Genomic DNA, 22,948 nt, shown 5'->3' on the forward strand with positions numbered 1-22,948 from the left:
TCCTAGGATAAGAAGAAGACTATTTGCCTATTTGGATATAGTATGATTAGTGTCGACTTTTAATCATACGGAGTAGCTTAATCTAGAAAATCATGAATTAGGTTGAACACCTAATATACTAGTCTTTTCATTCAAAGTGAATAAAAAAGGTATAATGCCTACAAAAGCATTACATCAACTTAAAATTCTCCCAAAAGCAATGCCCAAAAAAATAAAAAAAATAAAAAAAAATGGAGCTTTACAACATAATTGACCCTTTGATTTGATATCTAAGTGCTTAAAGCAAAATTTTATTGGTCAAAGCTAATAACCTAATCATATTACTTTCTAAATTAGGGCTACCAATGTATCAAACTGTTAACCTTCATTATTGCATTTAATTTGTTTTTTTTCGAGGAAATGAAATATTAGAAAATTTAACATTATTACTACTAAAATACCTTTTAACACTCATAAATCCAAACAAATAAACAACATAAATAGTGTACCTTAACATGAGTTTGAATAAAAAAATGTTAAATTATTACAAATAATACGAAACCGAGGTAGTAATAGAAAACTCCAGGACAAAGCTCAGATCTCCCCAATTTTCGACATTTTATCTATAATCCAAAATTCTAAAATTCTCTCTCTCATAGCCCACCACGTTGTATTCCTCTCTTTGAAAGCGAAGTCATCTGCAGTTGTTGCAAGTGTGAAGGAGAAGAAAATTATAATTTTTTTTAAAGAATACCGTAGTAAATTGAAGCTTTCTTAGTTCTGCAGCAATTTTTTTAATGATCTGTTAAATTGTGCGTATATATAACGAGCTGGGTAACATCAGATGAAATGGGTTGACATTATTTCTTGAAATTAGTTGTTGGATTTTTTAGTTCAATTGCGAAAAATGGCGCTTTTTAGGAAGTTCTTCTACAAGAAACCACCTGATGGGTTGTTGGAGATTGCTGAAAGGGTTTATGGTACGTCTTTATTATTTGTTTAAATTTGCAATTTTTGATGTTTTTTTTTTCCAGCAATTTTTAGAATGATTTGATACGGGGTTTGATATTTTGTGTTGAATTTGATGCGATTGTAGTATACTTTTATGGATTTGATGATTTGAACTTAGAATTCAGGCCTAGAAATTGATTGGGGTTTGTTGGAAATTGCATCAACTTTTTGATTGGTGATTATGGTTTTTATGAGTGTGATTAAGGGTTGCAATTATAAGATAAATGCGAATGGAGGAAAAGGATATTTTTAGACAACCCAAGAAGATAAAAGACTTGGTTCGTGCAACCGGCCCCATACTTTTGGCCTTTTCGATTACGGTTTTGGCCTTGTTGTATGGTCTGACTAATCACCTTTGGGACCTGCATTTGTTTCAGTTGAGCTATGGTTTAGTTGATATTAGTGAGGGTGATTTGGAATAACTCAGATATGGATCTTCTTCTGACTCGTATATTACACAAGTATGATGCTAGAAAGGAGTTTGTGTTGTGGTATAATTGGATTATAATTGTTGGATTGTTGCTCATGAATGTGGAATCGATTTAGGTAATGGTTGGAATTGTGGGAAACTATCTCTAGTCTTTGGTTTATCGTAGCAAGGCTATAAATTATTTGGAATTCAACATTTCCTTACATTAGGTGGGTATATATCATTCCCTCAAAAAAAAAGGTGGGTATATATCAGGTTTCAGTAGCTTACTTGCTGGGTATTATCTTAGCTAATTGGATCTTCAATGCTTTTTCTGTCATTATTACTGGGGTATTTGTAAGTATTGTCTGGTTTTAGTCTTATATAATTCTCAACTGATGCTGCTCAGTTTTGGCTGAGTCTTTTCCTTGCTAGTTATTTTCAAATGGCTGGTGATTGTCTATTTGTCTGTTGCGTAGTCTGGTTTTCTTAGAATAATTAATCAATGTTGCGTAGTCTGGTTTTCTTAGATTAATTAATCAATGTGGGTTGGTTTTGGATTGTACTTAATCTCTATGTCTGTGCTTTAATGTATGTTTTGTGATATTTTGTATCTTCCCTATGGGGTCATGTGTATAAAGAAGTTTCATTGCATTAAATAGAGTAAGGGTACGAGCTATTGATTCTAGATTTCTAGGTGCTAGAGCCTAAACATCAGATACTTACTAACCTGCATGATAGCTGTCTACTTGTATAATGTGGAATAGAGTGTAATGAAATCATGATTGTTACATTCTTGATAAGAGGCTATGAGCTTTGAGAACCTTGTATTTTGCCCCTTTTGGCTCACTTGTAAGTTGTGAAGTTAAGACAACTTATGCTACTCGTCCTCTTCACCTTATTCAGGAACTTATTACTTATTCTTATGAGAATTAGACTAAATTGGCCAAGGCTAGAAAAGTTTAGACCTCACCGGTGTGGTCTAAATTTAGTCAAGTCAAGATATTGGGTCTGTATTTTCTTCTTATATTAGTGTGCAAATATGGTCAAAACTAGTAAAATCAAGATATCATATCTGTTTCTTTCTTCTTATATTAGTGTGCAATTGCAAATTTGGTCAAATTTTAGTCAAATCAAGTTATCAGGTCTGTTGAGACTTTAAGAAAGCATTTCAGGTGAAGAGAACATAGTCTTAAACTAGTGTAGTTAGTTGTCATCTTGGAAATTGTGGAATGGTTAAAACTGATGTTCAATATTGGTTACGAGTAATTTTACTCTTCATGATGTCAATGTATTGGAAACTAGTCAGAAACAAAGAAGATTTTCTTTTGTTACTAAAAGAAGTATAATTAGAGAGGCAGATTGTGCCTAATTGCTGAGCATGGACATCTATTAGGCTTTCTTGTTATTCACTGAACAAACTAATCTGTACTTGAGGACCTTAATATATGGCCATGTATATTTTACTGATTTTCTCCCCTCTTGTATGCTTTGTTTGTCTTTTTGTATCACTGTACCCCTCATGGTTTTTCTCTTATCTGTGGTTCCATTCTATCTTTTCCTCTTTTTGGTAGTATGGTACAATTTTTATCAATAGTCACATTTATTTTACTATTAGGCTTGATATTTAAAAATAATATTCTTGTTGGTATCCTGGAAAATCGGGTGAAATTGTTTTATGGAAGAAATATAAACTGTCAAAAGAAATTATACGGAGTATATAGCTGTGGAGGGAGTAGCATTTGCTGTTTGTTTATTTGAAAAGTTGTTCATGATTAATTTGGGTGGGGAAATATGGTTTGTGGACTGGTTTTAAATTACTTTTTATTATTGTAAGGAAAGAAGAAGATGGAAACTTATGTAAGACTTATGAATAGTTTTTGCTACATGTGGGTTTTTTCTTTGATCTTGAGATCTGATTTGTCAATCTGTGCCACACAGTTTTAGGCATTGTGTCTTTCTTTTTCATTATTGGACTTGAACATGTTACTAGACTTGGTTGTATTGATCAAGTTTCCTTGTGAATTTGTTTTGAATTTGTGAATTTTTGTGTTTGCTTAAGTAATTTCGGTTTGGATGAGGATTGATTTCCAACCGAGCTTTTTGTCTTCTCATTACGCATCCTTGCCTGTTCTCTCTGAATAGTTTTATCTGTAATTGTTAGAATTCTCTTATTCACCTGTTTGAGATAATACTTTTGTGGCTTAGTCTTTGATTGCTGCTTTACAACGGATGTGGTGGAGGATGATAATTATCAAGGCTACATTGATGGAATAGTTAGTCAACTCCATGGTCATCTACCTGATGCTTCGTTCATGGTTTTCAACTTTCGTGAGGGAGAGAAGCAGAGCCAGATTGCGAATATGCTGTCGGAGTATGACATGACTGTAATAGATTATCCTCGGCAGCATGAAGGTTGTCCTTTGCTCACATTGGAGATGATTCATCACTGTCTGAGATCTGGTGATAGCTGGCTCTTGCTTGGTCAACGCAATGTTCTTTTAATGCATTGCGAACGAGGTGGTTGGCCTATTTTGGCATTCATGCTAGCCGCACTCTTAATCTACAGAAAGCTATATAATGGGGAACAGAAGACACTGGATATGATCTACAGACAAGCCCCTTGCGAGCTTTTGCAGTTGATGTGCCCGTTAAATCCAATTCCCTCTCAGTTGAGATATCTTCAGTATGTATCAAGGAGACACTTGGACTCAGAGTGGCCTCCCCAGGACAGGTGCCTGACTGTGGACTGCATAATGCTTAGGCTCATCCCTAATATTGATGGGGTGGGTGGTTGCCGACCTATTCTTAGAATCTATGGACGAGACCCTTCACCTGCTGCTGACCGAACTCCTATAATGCTATTTTCAACTCCAAAAAAAAGTAAAATTGTTCGGCAATACAAGCAGGTAAAAAATGGTTAACGATTTATCTGTTTGTCCTTGTGATATGTTTTCCCTTATTGTCAATCTTTCACTGGCCTGTGCTTCGACTGGGTTGTAAGGTGTACTTTAGTGTCTTATCTTCTTCTGGTTGGTGATGTTTTCTGTATATGCGACATGAGATATTTCCATCTTTGATATTATGTCTCATGAGATTGCTAGTCCTTCTTTCTCTGTTGTCAAATACTACTTTTTTTTATTTTAATTTTTATTTTTAAAATGTTATGCTTGACTCCCTTCACTAAATGGCTTCTTCTTCTGAGTATATTCCAGGCAGAAAGTGAATTAGTGAATTTTGACGTTAATTGTCATGTTCAAGGGGATGTTGTGCTTGAGTGCATAAGCTTGGATGATGATTTGGAACGTGAGCAGATGATTTTCAGGGTTATGTTTAGCACAGCATTTATCAGATCCAATATTTTGATGCTTAATCGTGATGAAATTGATATCTTGTGGGATGACAAGGATAGATTTCCTAAGGACTTCAGAGCTGAGGTACCCACGCTCCCACTCCTTTTGTTTTTGCTTACTCCACTGTGTGTGTGTGTGTGTGTTTTTTTTTTTTTTTTTTTTTTTTTGGTTGTTGTGAGATTCAATGATTAATATGAGTATATAAGATAAAACTTGAATTTTGTTTTGGTTTTTTCCTTTTCCTGAAGGTTCTTTTCTCAGAGATGGACTCTGCAACCTCTGGCACTTCTATTGATATGCCTGTTACTGAGGAGAAAGAAGGCCTTCCTATTGAAGCATTTGCAAAGGTGCAAGAGATTTTCAGCAACGTGGATTGGATAGATTCAAAGTCTGATGTCGCACTAAATGTTCTTCAGAAAATTACTTCATCAAAAGAACTCAAAGAGAAATTGGAGATAGCTTCTCATGAGAGTAAAGAAAGTCTTGTGGGTAATTTGAAATCACTTGTCCAGGAAGACAGCATCATGGGATCCTCAAAAGGGACTCTTGAGAGGCAATCCCATTGCTCTTCTGAAACAACAGTAGACACCCATATAGGCCATATAGTTGGACAGAAGTCTGATGCTCATAAAGAAGGTGTTTCAAATATTGCCCTAGAAAATTTGGAAAAAGCTAGTCTGCCTGAGAAATCTAGCATTATTGCAGTATCACATCCTCAACAAATTGATGAGAAGCTCTCAAAACAGTCCTCTGGTCCTTCTCCAGATGATATTGTTGTTCCAAAGAAGGGTCTACCAGAGGACTTGCTTCCTGTTCTTCAAAAAACTACTCAAACAAAGATAATATCCCCACGTATACTTCAATCTTCCCGTTCAAGTTCTGCCATATATAGCAATTCCATGCAAGGTTCTCCAAAACCTATGCAAAGATTTCATAGTTCACCGTCTTCACTTGGGATTACGGCGCTTTTGCATGATAATGATACATACAAGAGTGATGCGGTTGCTCATCAGGGGGCAATATCTCCACAATCAACGGCTAATTTGGTCGCTTTTGTACCCGAAGTATCTAAACCTGGACAAAACGTTCTCTCATCATCTGCATTATCTCAACCACCAGCCCCTCCGCCATCTTCTCCTCCTTTACCTCATATTCATTCAGTATCACAACATAAAGATTCTCCACCAGCATTACAACCCCTTCCACCAGTAGAATCAGAAAATGATATTGTTTGTCGTACAAATCCATCGTCAATCCCTCCGCCCCCACCCTTGCCTCCTTTTAGATCTTCAACTGTCCAGAACACGTCATTTCCTCCTCCTCCTCCTCCTCCTCTTCCTTTTGTGAATGCAGGAGGCGCATTATCAGCACCACCTCCTCCCCCGCCTCTGCCAACATCTTTTGGACAATCTCTTTCTTCAAATACAAGGGTTCCCTTGTCAACACCACCACCTCCACCTCCTCCTCCACCTGTATTGCAGTCCCCATGTTCTAGTGCTAGGAGTACATTGTCAATCCCTCCTCCTCCTCCTCCTCCTCCTCCTCCTCCTCCTCCTCCTCTGCCTCCTCCACGTCTTCCTGAGAATGTTTCTTCAGCTACAGATTCAGATTCATCTATTAGCAGCACACGTGGACCAGTCAAAGCTCCTCCACCTCCACCTCCGCCTCCTCCATGTTTCCCTGGGAATGTTTCTTCAGCTATAGGTTCAGATTTGTCTAATACCAACGCATGTGGACCAGTCAAAGCTCCTCCTCCACCTCTGCCTCCTCCACGTCTCCCTGAGAATGTTTCTTCAGCTATAGGTTCAAATTTGTCTAATACCAACGCACGTGGACCAGTCAAAGCTCCTCCTCCTCCCCCAAAATTGCCTGTTTCTGTTGCTAGTCCTAAAATGTCTTCTCTTGTGCCTCCACCACCCCCACCTCCTAAAGGTGCCTGTTCTAATGTTGGGTCCACAACTTCAATTAAAACTCCACCAGTGCCACCTCCACCAGGTCCTCTTGGAAAAGGATTGGCAAGAGCTAATAGTTCTGCTCAAGATTCTCAAGTGGCTGGTAGCAAAGGACCAGTTCCTCCACCCCCTGGACCCACTGGTTTAAAGGGTAGGGTCCCTCCTCGTGTTACTCCGAGGAATCAGGGTCAACCAAAAAAGAATGTAAAGCCATTTCATTGGTTGAAATTGACAAGGGTAATGCAAGGAAGCTTATGGGCCGACGCTCAAAAACCTGATGAGGCTTCCAAGTAAGTGTTTGATCCCTGCTTGATAATTTTTTTTTAACTGCACAGTTTAGTCCAAAGCTTACTGCTGAACCCTTGTAATAATTTCAATATTTGACAGAGCTCCAGAGTTTGATATGTCAGAACTTGAGACCCTCTTTGCAGCATCTGTTCCAAATGCAGACAAGGGTGTCACTGGAGGGCAATCGGGTCGTCGTACTTCAGGGTCTAAACCTGAAAAAATTCAGCTGGTAATTTGTGTTTGACTTTCAATGTTGGTTAGTAATAAAAAAAAATCATTTTTTTTGCTTGCTATTCATTAGTTTTCTTAGAATCACCTATTGTCAAATCCAACATCTGGCAGTATTTGCTGGGAGATTTAGGCTGTGTTTGGATAGAACTTTTGGAAGGAAAGGGAGGGGAAGGAAGATGAAGGAAGGGGAGGTGAAGGAAGGGGAGGGGTGAAGGAAGGGAAATCCCTCATTTGGATAACAAAGAAAATGAAGGAAGAGAGAGTGAGGGAATTTGCTAAATTAAAACCAAATTTTCCAAAATAAGAAATTCTGGAAAGCAAATTTTCTTCATTGTCGATTTTCCAGAACCAAATTTCTGATAATTGATTTTTGCCAAATTAAAACCAAAATTTCTGAAATTTGATTTTCGAAAATCAAAACAAAATTTTCTGAATGTTGGTATTAGAAAAAGAAATCGTATATTCAGGAAATTGGTTTCTAAGTATCAAAACCTTTTTTTTTTATTTTCAGAAAATCAATTTTTGAAGATCAAAATCAATTTTGTGAAACTTGATTCATGAAATTAAAAATCGGATTTCATGAAAAATCGATTTTTTGTAAATCAAAACCAGAAATCATGTATCTCAAACCAGAAATTGATTTTTTATAGTTTAAAATCAATTTTGAAAAACAAAAGACGAAGAATGGTTTGGATGTCTGCGGTGGAAGATCACGGCTTGTGTTAGAGGTAACAAATGAACAGAATGTGCTGGAGATTATTAAAGCATGTTTTCCTTCCAAATCTTCTCTAATTTGGAAAGATTTGTTTCTTAATTGTGGAAGGAAATTATTTCCTTCCATTTCTCTTCCTCCCAATTCCCTCACCTCCTATTTTTGCTATCCAAATGGAGGAAAACTCATCTCTTCCTTTCCCTCCCCTTCCCTTCCCTCCATTTCCCTCCATCCAAACAAGCTGTTAACAAATAAATAATTAGTATAGTAATTAATCTTTGGCTAGTGTTCTTCATTATAACATAGCATGTATTAGCTACTGAAAGGTTAATGAAAACAGACTAGAAGCATGCAATTGGTAAGTTGTCAATTAGGATACTTAATAGCCTCCATCATAGTATTTGACTTCTTTGGGGCAAGGTCTTGGACATCTGACCCTCTTGAGACCCTACCTCAGTGTGAGTCATACTTGATGAATTTGTTGAAGAAGAAAGTGGTGCACTATATTGAATCAAAACAATCCCAGTCAGTAAATTTGTTCGGGCTGAGCCTTGTCTCCTCTTATCTAGTGGATTAATTTCTTGGCTGCGCTTTATTTATTATCTACTCTGAGTCTTGCCATTATGTTATGTGCCTCTGCTGCCCTAGCGAACTAATGTATTTGCATTTTTTTTTAATCTTTGTCCATGGCTTTTCTGCAGATTGAGCTTAGAAGGGCTTATAATTGTGAAATAATGCTTACAAAAGTGAAAATTCCTCTGCCTGATTTAATGGTAAGGTCATAATTGTCGGTGTGCAAATAAAACCTAGGGTTTGATGATAATTTCTATTGTAGAGAATTAACAGATAACTGAGCTTGCTGATTATTGTCACTCTGTAGTAATTAGGGAATTAAGTCTTGGCTGTGGTTATGATCACATTAACAGTTGTGGAACCACTTTGGCAGGCAATACGGATGGTTTGAAACTGTCACGGCATATTATGATGGTTGTGGTTAGCTGAAAAACCTATAGTATGTGGTGGCATATGGCACTGCAGCCAAGATTTATTTTCCTAGTAGAATATTAAAAACAGAATGGGTTTAAGAGGGTTTTTCATTATTGTTTTCTTATTTTGCAGAATTCAGTACTTGCTTTGGATGATTCAGCTTTGGATGTTGATCAAGTGGAAAACCTTATAAAATTTTGTCCAACAAAGGAAGAAATGGAGCAACTGAAGGTAAGTTATTAGACAGAGGCAAGTTTGATCTGGAATGATCCATTAATTTTTTATCTTTTGGATATATGTTTAACTTTTATTGTCTATATTATGTTGTGGGATTATATTGTCCATTTAGAAATCATTGTTTTTATTTCTTGAACATTTTGTCTTTCTTTAAGTCTTATGTAAAAAATTCTGTCTGGTTCAGGGATACAAGGGTGATAAAGATAATTTAGGGAAATGTGAACAGGTTAGTCAATTCTTTTTCTTCTTCTATATTTAACTTTTTAACTTTGCACATCAATGTTTTTAAACATTTTGGGAGACCAAGATCAGTGAAGCTCAAGATGACATAGTACCAGTTAAATTAATCCGATGCTTAGTATATGGTTATTTTGGGGCTTGATTTAATTTGTTTGCTGTTATATAATGTTAAAATAGGGCATTTTGATTTATGTATATTCTTTTTAATTCTGAAACAGTTCTTCTTAGAGTTGATGAAGGTGCCTCGAGTGGAGTCGAAACTAAGAGTTTTTTCATTTAAGATACAATTTATCTCTCAGGTTTGTTGATTAATTTTCATTATGATCTAGTTCTTTAAACTTTGTCTAGATTGTTAATCTGTGTATTTATAATACTTTCAGGCGTCTGATCTTAGAAAGAATTTACAGATAGTGAGTTCTGCATCAGAAGAGGCAAGTGTTCTCCGTTGAATCTTGGCCTTTTCCATCGCCTTGTTGGTGGTCGGGATATTTTCTTTAGTTTCTTTCCCGAAGTGTCTATTACATATGTGATTATGCAATGACATGTCTTACCATTTTCAGATCAGAACATCAGTAAAGTTGAAAAGAGTCATGCAAACAATTTTGTCTTTGGGCAATGCATTGAACCAAGGGACTGCTCGAGGTGGGCTGAGGTTTTTTTGATTCAATTGAATCTCTTTCTTATATTTTGTGTGGGTTACATGCTCTTCTTGTAATCATCACTCACATCTGTTGCATATTCTAGATGCTTCATCACTTTTTTTTTGCCTTTGAATATCCATGAACATGCCTGCAGGTGCTGCTGTTGGGTTTCGACTGGATAGCCTCCTTAAACTCACAGATACGCGTTCTCGGAATAGCAAGATGACTCTTATGCATTACCTGTGCAAGGTAAATCAACTTTCCTAAGTAATGTTGCATTATCTTCATACGGCATTAGACATAGTGTGGACAATGGACTCTTGTGCCTGCAAGTGAATATCCTTTTTTTTTTATTCTACTGGCTCTACTCAATTTGTTTATCTTGAACATCTTTGCAATGAATTGTAGTCTTTAGATGGCAGTAGAAGTAATATGGAAAATATAGCTTTTGTGCATGTTAACACACTAATCTTTCCCCCTTTATTTTGTTTCTCTTCTTGGCTCGTCTAGTAATGAGAAATGAATTTCTTTCTAAGCCTACTCTACATGTTTATCTTTTGCACCCATATAATCTGTTAGTAAAATTAGTCACAAACTCCTTTCATCTATAATTTGCTGATGACCTACTCCCTCCGTCCCTTAATGTTTGCTCTATTTGCAATTTTTAGGAGTTTTAAAACTTTAACCACATATTTCCAGATATCTATAATTTTTTTTTTGTTATTTATTTATTTATCTTGTTAGGCTGTAGCAAGCAGTTTCATTGTATCATTTAAAAAAAAAATGCTGCTAATACATTTAAGATATAGAAAACCGTGAAAAAGTAAATGGGGCTACATTAAGAGGGATGGAGGGAGTAAGATGTATCTGCTATCAAGTTAGCTGATCTCATTATACTTTGTCACAGTACCTTTTTTTCAAGGGAACATTTATTATCCCTTTAGAACTATTACTTCTGTGCTGTATTAGAATACAATGGAAGGGGTAGGTTTGGTGAATTAACTCTTGGAGTTATTTGTGCCAAATAGTATATTCAGTCCTCCACTTTACCAACTGAGCTATTCTGACCATTTATTTGCCTTTTTAGCGTATCATTTTCTCAGGTCATTTTACTTTTATTACTTTATCACGTATGTCAATGAAAAGGATGAAAGGTATTACAAAGTCCTACATAGGTACTAAATGCTGGTTCAAAGTTATCTATAATTCTACTTATTCTCTAGAGATTTTAAAGCTTTTAAAAAAGAGACTATTGGTTGTTATTGAAATTGATGGCTTAGTGAGAAGTCTTGCCGGTGAGATACTCTTTCTTAGTAATTTTTGGAGCACTATCCTTGACGGAGTATGCATTTGATAAGAAAGTGATGTTGGCATAGCTAGATTACTAAGGGATACTAATTTCAGTTTTTCTTTGTAAGGTAGTTGATGGAACAAGGAGAATGAACTTCATTAAGTAGTCAAAAGTGAGAGTGACTGTTCTTAAAACTGTTGTTAAGATCATGTCTTTCTTTTGAATTGGACTATGTTTGAGGAAGCAGAGAGATCCAATACTAGTGTTAAGGTAGAGAGTTTCTTTTAGGAACAGGATTTCCAAATGCTGTTTTAAATTTGGAGGATGAATGTATGGTTTCCCTTGTGTGTTATCAAGAACTATAGGAATGATGAACAAGGATTTTCGTAAAGTGCTTTAGTAGGTATATGAAAATGTGGTTGTTGGAATTTATATCCGCATGAGTTAGGTAATTATTTCTTTTTTACATGAGAAAAAGAGTGGTTCGTGAAGCAAAAAAGCTTTAGGCTAGTTAGCTTTCGCTTATGTGTATACTCCCTTTGTCCCAAAATATTCTTGAAATTTATCATGAATTCATGATATGTAGTTTTAGGAGGTTATTTGTTGTTTGGTATCAATTACTCCCTTGTCTTTGAAGAAACACAACTTTATTTTCATAGACATTACTTTTGGTCAAAGTAGAAAAATGGAGGGGGAGAGAGAGAGAGAGAGAGCACTTACTTTATGTAGTGGGTAAAAGGAATCACGTGACACTAGCCTCTCATTTGATATTACTCCGTACCTTACTGGTAGTGAAAGGTTCATTAGAACTATGTGAAATCACTTCCTTGATGAGTTGTTTATTTTTCTTGGGATTCAGTAAGTCTGCATGAGATTTGATACTGGAAAGTGGCATAGTTACTTCAGATGCTCTATCAACATTACTTCTAATATTTCCATTTAGCATACCCTTGTGTTTCCGATTTTCCATCTTCTTTCGAATTCCCTTCTGAAACAATCATGGGAGATGTTCTTTTTCACGGATGAGGGGAAGTGTCCATTTGCGAGCTATGAAGGATGGATGCTTATGCAATTGGTAGAATGTTTTAAATGGAATCATATTTACACTCTTCATGGAAATATGTCATGGGCTTCTTTTCTCTTTATGGATTTAGGATTGAAAGGATACGTGGAATAGAAAATTAGAGAGGAAGCCCCATGTCTCTTCTCCTTACTTTTGCACTCAACAGTCAGCACTAGGGGTGAGTGTGACAGCTAACAGGGTACCTTGTCAAAATCCAAGGAACAGAAACCAAAATCGGATTTTGTTGAACAGGTTCCTGAAAAAATGAGAACTGGCGGGTTCTGGTTCCGGTTTAGGTATCCTGTGTTTTACTAGTACTAAGGATTCTTAAGCGCGCAATGCGCGCAGTGGCTAGCCCTTTGAGGAGAATTATTAGTAATGGTCTTTTTGTCTTATAAATATTTGCATGATATTTTATTATATCTATTTGCATATCCCTATTAAACAAGTCATTATACAATTATATACTCCCAAAAAAAAAAATAGAGAGACTAAATGATGCTTTAAATATTGAAATAAACCCAAATAATTAATGTATTAATCTATTTAGGGAATTCAAGGGACAATTTTAATCATACAATTATAAACTCTAAACCAAAATTTATGGTGAGACTAAAAGATGCTTTAAATATTGAAATAAACACAAATAATTATTCTACTTTGGGTATTCAAAAGACAATTTAAAGGTTTTTGAATTCAATGAGTACAAATATGTAAAAGAATATTTGTAGGGATATAAATGTCCATGCACTATTCATAAGTGATTTCTTAAACTTTTTATAAGGTAGGGATATTTAATAAATTGGTGAAAAACAAGTTTATTTTGGATACTCACAAGTCACAAAGTCACAAACTTAAAATTCTTACAAATCACAAACACAACTAGTTGTTTAGGGTTTATTTAATATTGGGCTCATATGAATCGGGCTTTATTGATAGGTTCTAATTTTGGTTGAGGGTACTTGGAACTTGAACTTGTGTTAACCTGTTCCAAAAACTTGAGAACTAGTTGCAACAAGCTCCTAATTTTATTACTCGGACTCGGAACATGTGTTTCAGGATTTTTCTCACCCCTAGACTCATCACTATACATGATGCCTAAGAGAGTAAGAAGTTCAAGTCCCTCTTTACAAGTACTCAAAAGTAATATCTAGCATGGTGACTAATTTGCAATTACTTCAAACAATTATGATTCTCTTAATAGGTAAGTGTAGATGAGGGACTGATTTCGTTTAACTTGTAAGGCTTTTTATTCTTTTCATGAATTATGTTTATTTGTGTATATGTGGAGTTATGAGGCGGAGTAATTATCTTTTTTTTTTTTACAAAAATATGATTTATGAGGTGGTTACATATGACCTCATGGGTGTCTTGTAACTTTGGGAGGAATATTGAGGTTATTTGGAGACCTCTTTGCCAAGTTTTTTAGATTTTATTTGTAGAGACTAATGATAAAATCTTTTGGAGTAAATGCCTGGGATTAGATAATAGATAGGGTTGTTTACTATGCATTTCTTTGGTGTTGTTTTATGGAAGGGGTTTTTTTTTCCTAGTTTGTAAAAAATAAAAAGTGGCATTAGAATTTTGGAGGTACTTGGAATTATATTCTCCTATTTTTTTAGATGACTGATAGGGCTTGGTACACTTTTTAAGAAAGAGGAGAGAGAGTGTATAGAGATTATTTAATTAAGCTTTGTTTTAGAGTAATCAATTGATTAATTAAACCTGCCAGCTCACCACTAATCACCACACCAACCTGTCACCATAACAATCGAGACTTCATCTTCAACTTCTTCTCCGTTGTCGTATCCGAATTCTCCACCGCCATCCAGTTCTTCTCTCTCCCGGCCCAAAGTCCAGACCACATGCTCTTCCGCTGACTTTGATTTCTTCATCTTCAACCCCTCTTATCTTTCTTTCTCTCTCTTCCTTCTCTAAATTTGAACTCTTTGATTCTCTTTCTTTCTTTTCTCTCCAAAATACCAAAAAAGTGGTGGTGGGTTATATATGTACATTTCCGATTGGTGGTGAGTGATTTCAGTGGAGGTGGCGGTTTGGTGGAGGGCAGTAATTTCGGCAAGGAGAGAGAAAATAGATTGAGCTCAGGGTGAGGGTGGTTTTCAGCGAGTTAGGTTGTCCGTTCGGTGAGGAGGATGGTGAATTTACTGCCTGTGTGTTTCAGCTGGAAGGTGGTTCATTAGATTGGGATGGTGTTTTGTTAGACTGAGGTGGTTGATAGTTGATGCGGTGGACTAGGTGGTATAAACTATAAAGGACTGGGGTGGTGGCTTGATATGATGATTGATGGTGGTGGTGGGAGAGTATGTGTAATTATCAGAATTACTTTACTTTAATGTGTGAAAAAACTTTTCCATTTATGTTAAAGGTCAAGTATTGGTGACATTTTCATTTTAAGAAAGTCAAGTAAAGAATGAAAGAACTATAATCATATTTTATACTCCCTCTGTCCCTAGTTTTTTGCCCTGTTTGACTTTTAGTGGTCTTCAAGACTTGTTCTTAAACTGGATTTATGTCCATTTTCATATGTGTAAAAAAATTTTGCTTCTTTGTTATGCATTATGAAGTGGAAAATTGTTTATTGTGCAAAATCTAGACTTCTAGTGAGATTTGTTAGGACAACTTTTCAAGAGTGGCCTCTAAATTAGGCTTTGTAATATAATATTGTATTAATTTTGGCGCACTGTGGAATTCTTCTTATTAATCTGCAGATTCTTGCTGATCAACTACCTGAGGTATTGGATTTTCCAAAAGATTTGGCCAATTTGGAGGGGTCAACAAAGGTATATAATCTGTATTTCGTTGATATTCTCGTTATCATACATTTTTATTGCTTAATCTAGTTTGTAAGGAAGGGATAATAAATATTCCAAATGGTTGAAATTATGTTTTAACTTTTTTTTTGAAGCAAAAATTATGTTATAACTAACTATGTGCAAATCCTATTTTCTCAAGGTAAGTGGTACCATCCTCCTGTTATTATGTGAATATTTTTAGGTTGGATAGGTTTTTATATGAAGTAATGAACTATGTTTTTTGTTTACAATTAAATAATTGCCATTTTCTCAAGGTAAGTCTCTGTTGTAAATCAGATACAAGCAGGGGAGGTAGAATCATTAGACTACATTTCTCTTTGCTGAACACGTCAAGTGTTTTTCTGGATTGGAATTCAAGTTCAGTTTTAAGTGTTAATGGAACTCACAGAGGGAACTATGCCTCCTATCCAATCTTAATTACAGACCTTGTTTAGATTCTGCAAGGAATCAATAGGGGATGGGTATTTTAGTCATAGCCTATTAGTAGTAGCTTGGGGAATAAGTTAGATTTTATGAGAGTTTTTCTATAAATAGGCCTCATTAGGAGGAATAAGGACATGTTGAAAATATTCTGAAGTTTGCTATTGGGAGAGATTGAGCCTCTCGAAAGCTCGTGTTAGGAGAGCATCCACGGATCCACCGCTCGAAAGTGGAATTATCATCCAATTTAGTGTAAATCTCATCTAATCAATATAATCATCATCTTCCTTCTGTTTTTCTGCCATTTATACTGCTGGAAACCATGCTAATCTCTAGCAGATTCTCACCAGCGACTTTGCTACATTAAAATCATCAGTTTCTCAAATTTTTCTCTAGGCTGACCTTATGGTTGTTCCATCTATCACTCCTAACAAAAAACTCTGTGATATTTTCCTGATATGCCCGATATTGTGCCCCAGCTATATATTGATGGTATGATAACTGTAGCATTTAGTGCACTAAAGTGTACCCGACTACCTGTGCAAAATGCACAGGATATATTGTACATAGAAAGATATTAGAAAATATATATATGTATATAAATATATTTCATATACAAAAAGTTGATTTTGATATAGTATTATATTTTTTTGTTCTGGCGATTATTAACTTAGTTATGAATGATTTTGAAAAATATATATATTATAAAAAAACAATGATGGAGTTTTTTTTAGGAATATATTTCGTGCATTAGCATCAGCATGGGTACATTTTAGTAGAGTAAAATGGATGGTATGTGTGCTAGAAAAAATAATAAAAAGTAGTAGAAATGTAAGTCACATAATTATTTCTTATACTCATGTGTTGCACTGGAATTGTACTAGCACTGAGACTGCCGCTGCTGTAATTGTTAGCTGCACTGCTGTTAGCATGCCACATCATTGCTGCTTGACTGGGAGTTTGAACAACTATTCTCATTTATAAGGAAACTACTTGATTCATTTGAAAGTAACTTGTTGCTGTAGAATCCACTGAAGACTTAAGAGGTCCCCTGGACACCTTATTATACGGAGGATAACTTCCCTTGAGCGAATTGAAATTTAGGATTTTATTGCAAGACAATCAAACTAAGATGCTGACAAAATATTTTGTTAAGAATCTAATGGCCTTCAGGCCATGAAGTTAAACCTGCACCCTGTCCATAGAATTCCCTTCTGTAGCATAAGTTGAGAGGATCTGACGTGTAAGAGAAATATATATATATAGCTTTGGAGCATTTATACATGACTATGTGTGTTCTTTTAAAGCTTATTCTGAAATCAGAGCATGACCTCTGTTTTATTTGAAGTTTTGAACTGTATTTATGTCATCTTTCAGCGTGGTGCTTGATTACTAACCAACTAGGTGGTTAGTAGATCTGATCTTGCGCCGTAGCAGTAAAAGAATTGTATTGTATGCATGCATATATTGTCAGATACCGTTATTTCAACCCATTTTTTTTTCATGATTTTTCATCCTGTATTATAGGAGCTGTATATTCTCACATCCTATATAATAGAGGCTATATATTTTCTCGTCCTTCATAATAGAAGCTATAATTTATTTCTCCTTTATCAACTAATGTGTATGCATGAGATTTATCGACATTTACTTTGCAGATACAACTTAAAATCTTGGCAGAGGAAATGCAAGCTATTAGCAAAGGGTTAGAAAAGGTTGTTCAAGAGCTGACTGCCTCAGGAAATGATGGCAATATTTCAGAATGCTTTTGCACGGTTAGTGTTTAGTTCTTACTTTGTATTCCTTTGTGCTCATTTCTGTTATTAAAGATCATATGGCTCCCTAGGTGATCTTTGGTTCATCAGCTTAGATCAAAGCACCATAAAATATTGAATTTCCACTCTGATCTTTCATATGGACTTTTCTTAAATTGTCCTTTATTTTGATGTTAGATTATTGTTTAACCCGTGTTGAGACTTTTCTTGTACTTTACTGTGCCAATATTTTGTTTGTTATTGAATCGTAAATGTGCCATCTTTTAGGCTAAAACTATTTCATTAATTGAAAGTCATACTACAACATATGTATCTTCTTGGATCAAGTAAATTATCCTTTCTGTAAAATTATGATCGTTGTATAATTCTTCATGCCCTCTTTCATGTCGCTGCTTCATACAGCCTTAATAATGAATGTGCGTAAGTCGCAGTAAATAAGTGTTAATTATTATGCTTGAATGACCTTTGTGCTCCTTGGTTTGCCTTAGAAATAAAGAATTTGTGATGCATGTGGCTTCTTGAAACTGCCTCATTTGTGAATACTACTAATAATCTGCTAGGGCTAAGACTGATTCTAGCTCAGTCTCAACAAGAAGATTGAATTGCTGAAATAAGGAAAGAATAAATAGGCAATTAAATATTTATGTGTTGATAATCAAGCTGAATTACACCAAATACAGGCTAACCACTCATTTGAGAGGAATGACACTCCCACTCCACAAACCTGTTATCAAATTTCAGAATACTTTCTCTGTCAACTGCTTGCTTATTTATAACATTACTGACTTGCACAAAACTCAGATACGTTCATACGTAACTAATTTCTTTACTGAACATTTAATACCCCTGTAACTAACTCAGAACTTATTCCTCTCTCATTCTCTCACTATCTTATAGAATATGTTTGTATGTTCAGGGGTCTGTATAGACTGTATTGATTTCCTGCATTATCTTTGCAGATTTGTATCCGCCTGTGCAGATTAGTCTATTGTGATTTTTTTGGTGTTTAAAGAGCCACAGGAGCTATAATTTGTATCCGCCTGTGATGAGAATCGATAACTATAATTTATTGACTGATCTCCTTTGAAGATAGAAAGTTTCTTTGTTTCCGATACATCATGCTTAAGCTCCTTTGAAGATAGAAAGTTTCTTTGTTTCCGATACATCATGCTTAAGCTACAGTTCACCAAAAACTATATACCCCGTTTCACTGTTTTAGTGTGTTATCTTGAGAATATGAACATCAAATGCTGTAAAGATCACATAAAAAACATAGTTATGTCGCACTTATCACGCTCTTAATTTGCCACTATACCCTAATGACAAATTTAAATTTAATTTGCTGTCCTGCTATCCTGGATTATGTTCTAGTCTGTTCTATATAGTTTATCTTTGTAACTTTATTTGCATTCTATAGATATTCAAAATAGTCCTTTGTTTTTAGTGAAAATGTGAATAAATCCTCTAGTGCCAGCCAAAGTTGACCTGCTTGATTTGATTAGTGTGCAAATGAGCTAAAAATATTATATGTTCTCAAAATCTCAAGATATCTCAAGATTCTCAACTGCTGAACATAGTGATTTACGAAGTTTTTTTTTTTTATTTAATTATCTTTCTCGAGTTCTTTTTAACTTCATTTTGAACAGATCTTGAAGGGGTTTCTTTCTTACGCGGAGGGTGAAGTGAGGTCCTTGGCGTCGCTTTATTCTATCGTGGTATGTTTATATTGTTCCTTGAGGCTTTGTTCTTTTGAACTTATTGGAGCTTATATGGATTTATTGATCGATCTCATTTTTACTTTTGAATTGAACTTGAGTAGCTCTAATGTGAACTTATACAACAACAACAACGTCAAAGCCTTAGTCCAAAAATGAGTTGGGGTCAGCGAACATGAATCATCATAAGGAAATGTCCGAGTAGGAAAAAGAGTATAGCAAATAATCGATTGATTAAAAGCTGGAAAAAGTGTGTAAAGTAAAGAGAAAGAGTTTACAAATAAAATTTACGAGAGGGCCAATTGGTGTTCTTTTAACTAGTGGTGACTTATTAAGGGAACAATCACTCCATTTGGCTACTCTTTTTCATTCGAAAAAAGCTTACATAGGCCTTGGCTAAATTTCTCTGGTTTAATTTATGACATTGTAATTAAACCCTTATGATATATGTTTTCAGGGTAGAAATGCTGATGCTTTGGCTATGTATTTTGGTGAAGATCCAGCAAAGGTTCCATTTGAACAAGGTACAGATCCATACTTCCCGATAATTTGACTTTGAAGTGTCCAAAAAAAAATAATTTGGATGTGGTTATATTTTTTTTTTTTTTTTTTTTTTGATCTTTTGGCCACTTTATCTGCAATACTAAGAGCCACTCAAGTATTTCGTTATTGATGTTTTGGCTGCAGTTGTGTCAACCTTACAGAACTTTGTTAGGATGTTCCATCGAGCACATGATGAGAACTGCAAACAGCTTGAGTTTGAGAAGAAAAAGGCAGAGAAGGAAGCTGAGAATGAAAAGTCGAAGATGAATGCTCGTGTGAAGGACCCTGACCACCATGTGCAGCAGTCCCCTTGGAAATTTGGCACTCTGAAATGAGCAATCTACTCATAGCATAACCCAAGGGCCATCAATTACAAATCTCTTGGTGATTCTGCCAGAGGAGAGCAGTAGAAGCTAGTATGCTCAATGTTGTGACTTGTGAGGAAATACACGAAACTCAAACAGGGAGCGAGTGAGGTATTTGATGGCTTCGTGACGCATAGATTATTGATAATGTACAGCGTAATTCATTTAATTGTAGTTAGAAAGGTTAGATTATATGGCTAGTGATTTGATTATTATGGGTTCTTTTAGAGCTTTAGCTGTAAATTTACCCTTCTTTGTTGGGTACCATTCTTTGAAGAATATGTATATCAGGGACGTCAGTTTTTCATAGTCCCCTATACGACCGAGGTGATTGTAACAGATGAACAACACTATTGGTGTTAAAACATTTACCATCTGAATATTTTTGTGAGTTAATTTACAGCATATCTATTTTCAACACTATTGGTGTTAAAACATTTCTAATTTTCGTCTTTGAATTCTAATTTAGCTAACTGTTGAGTCAACTGACTTTTGTGATACTTAGAACGAAACTGATAAAAAGAACATAAAGAAGAGCAAGTCTTACATGTGCAACTAGATAATGGTAAGAAAAAACTTATATGAACTCAAGTGTAAGGTGCATTTAAGGATATTTTCTGCTTATTTTTAAATTACACTTCGTTATTTCTATGCTTTATTTTAATTGCAACATACTACAACATGCATATTAAGTAGATAGTTTTGTCAATCAAATTACTTTTCATTCTTATACTTTTTAGAGGTTTCATTTCCCATTTATTTCTATGTTTACCAAAAAGAGCATTAATATAATGACAAAATTACATGACTTGGATATTACCTAATATAGAAAGGGGCGTGCTTGGCATTGTAATGCATCTATATAAAACACTATAGAAGTGACGCATGGTCGCAACTCGCACGCTGTATATTACACCAAGTCTTTCATCAGTGTAACTAATGAGATTTGTCCTACTTTAACTTCCTATAACCTATTTACTGTTTTATTAGCTTGTCTTTAATACTTAAAAAATAAACATATATAGTAAATGAAACACTTAAAATACATAGAAAGTAATATTCTTTTCATTTCAAATTAAATGATATTCTATTATAGTTACTTCATCCCAAATAAATAGGTGAAGTATATAATTTAGTTTATATAGTAGGGTCTGTTCATATTTACTGAACTGAACTGATTGGAGCTGAATTGAATAGAATTGAAATGAATATTTTATGAGAGAAGGAAATTAGGAGTTGCATTGAACTGAACTGAAATTAAGCTTAAGTGAACAAGCCCTTATAGCATGCAATATACTCTACATAATTGTCAATTACGTTTCACAAAAATAATTTTTTTTTCCATTTAGTTTTAGAAGTCTCAGTCGTCTTCACAATTGAACCATTTTCTCTATTCATACTAAAGATGATATTTTGGTTCATATCCCATCCTACTTTATGATCAAGACAAAAGTTGATATTGATGGACTTTTTTTTTGTTTTTTTGAAAAATTTCTCCCATCACCTCAATACATATTTATACGTATCTTTTGTGTAGGTTGTCATTCTTTTAATTAGTCAGTAGTTGGGTCAATTGGTTTGCCATCAACTTTATAAAATATTGTCCTATTTGGGCCAAAAAATTAAAAGTCAACTATAGGTGAAGTCTTTGTTTAGGCATACAAAAGAAACCCAAAGTGTGAACATTATGGATGTATTAGATATTTACGCTCGGTTAATTTACTTGTTTATCTCATCTAATCCTTATCTGAGTATGTGGCGAACATGTGTTTAGATAATTATTCGGATAAATGTGATATCTGTAATTTACTGTACTCGTTTTACTGATTACTGTCCTAAATGAATGTAAATTTTGTTGAATTCATTTTAATAAAAATTTCTATAATATTGATATAAAATATGCGTTTTTTTTTTTTTTTTTTTTTGAAACAATATAAAATTTGCATTAACAACTTAACAAGTGTGAAATATTGAACATAATAATAATAATAATAATAATAATAATAATAATAATAATAATAATAATAATAATGACGAGGCTCAGTGCATATTTGACGAGGCTTTTCGATTTTCCTTGGAGGGTATTGTTACTATTTCGGGGCTCGGGTTTGGTGATTGGCAGTGGCGACTTGCCACCTTACCATTTGTATTTGGAGGGCTTGGTGTTTATTCCGCAGGTGATGTTCGTCATTATGCTTTTTTTGCTTCTCGGTTGCAGTCTGCTGGGTTGCAGACAAAGCTTCCGCGTCGTACTGGTATTGTTGGTTTTGGTCAAGCCTTTGAGAACGTGTTGAGTCTGTTTAATGGAACAGTGGAATCTGACATTTTAGGTAATCCTTGTGAGGTTGCTGCCCCTAAACTCATGAAGAAACTGTCAGATATATATTTCACAAAGGTTACCGCTTCTGCAGGATCCGTCTTTTCTTTGTCTCCTCGTCAGTAGGCATTGTGGAAGTCGTAGCAGGGAGATCACACCTCTGCTTGGCTTCGAGCAACCCCTATTTTTGGGTTAGGTCAGACGATGAACGCAAAGACATACCGATGTGTGCTGTGCTACCGGATGTGTGTTCCATTGTTCTCTGTCTCGACGTCGTGCTCTGCTTGTTCTCGGGTTTTTACTGGGGATATTTTCGATGACCACGCGGCATCGTGTGCTGGTATTGTAGGTATTAAACATCGGTATAATGTTGTTCGGGATACACTTGTTGATATTTGCTACAGATCTGGGATTTCAGCAAGAAAGGAGGTTGACATAGGGTTGTTAGGAGGGAATGACGGGGCCCTTTGACCTGCCAATGTGTTACTTTATTCACGGGATCGTGGTCGTGATGTATGTGTCGATTCACAGAGTCTTCTCCTTTGACACAGACAGGGCTATCTGACTTTGTTCCTGGACGGGTTG

At 35.2% G+C, this 22,948-nt stretch overlaps 1 protein-coding gene across 1 annotated transcript; it reads left to right on the top strand.

Moving 5' to 3' along the window:
* The first annotated feature begins 554 nt into the window (after positions 1 to 554).
* LOC145591063 (formin-like protein 18) lies at positions 555 to 20,466 on the top strand. The gene is made up of 17 exons (XM_081647445.1): positions 555 to 959; positions 3,608 to 4,308; positions 4,615 to 4,836; positions 5,001 to 6,994; positions 7,092 to 7,221; positions 8,637 to 8,708; positions 9,055 to 9,153; positions 9,344 to 9,385; positions 9,618 to 9,698; positions 9,780 to 9,830; positions 9,960 to 10,041; positions 10,195 to 10,289; positions 15,124 to 15,195; positions 17,307 to 17,423; positions 19,070 to 19,138; positions 19,596 to 19,662; positions 19,826 to 20,466. Exons 1-17 carry the CDS (start codon positions 887 to 889, stop codon positions 20,014 to 20,016), a joined length of 4,158 nt encoding a protein of 1,385 aa, XP_081503571.1. The 5' UTR covers positions 555 to 886; the 3' UTR covers positions 20,017 to 20,466.
* The last annotated feature ends 2,482 nt before the right edge of the window (positions 20,467 to 22,948 follow it).

The sequence above is a fragment of the Chenopodium album genome, chromosome 18, assembly GCF_948465745.1.
Source record: "Chenopodium album chromosome 18, dcCheAlbu1.1, whole genome shotgun sequence".
Classification (NCBI taxonomy): Eukaryota; Viridiplantae; Streptophyta; class Magnoliopsida; order Caryophyllales; family Amaranthaceae; genus Chenopodium; species Chenopodium album.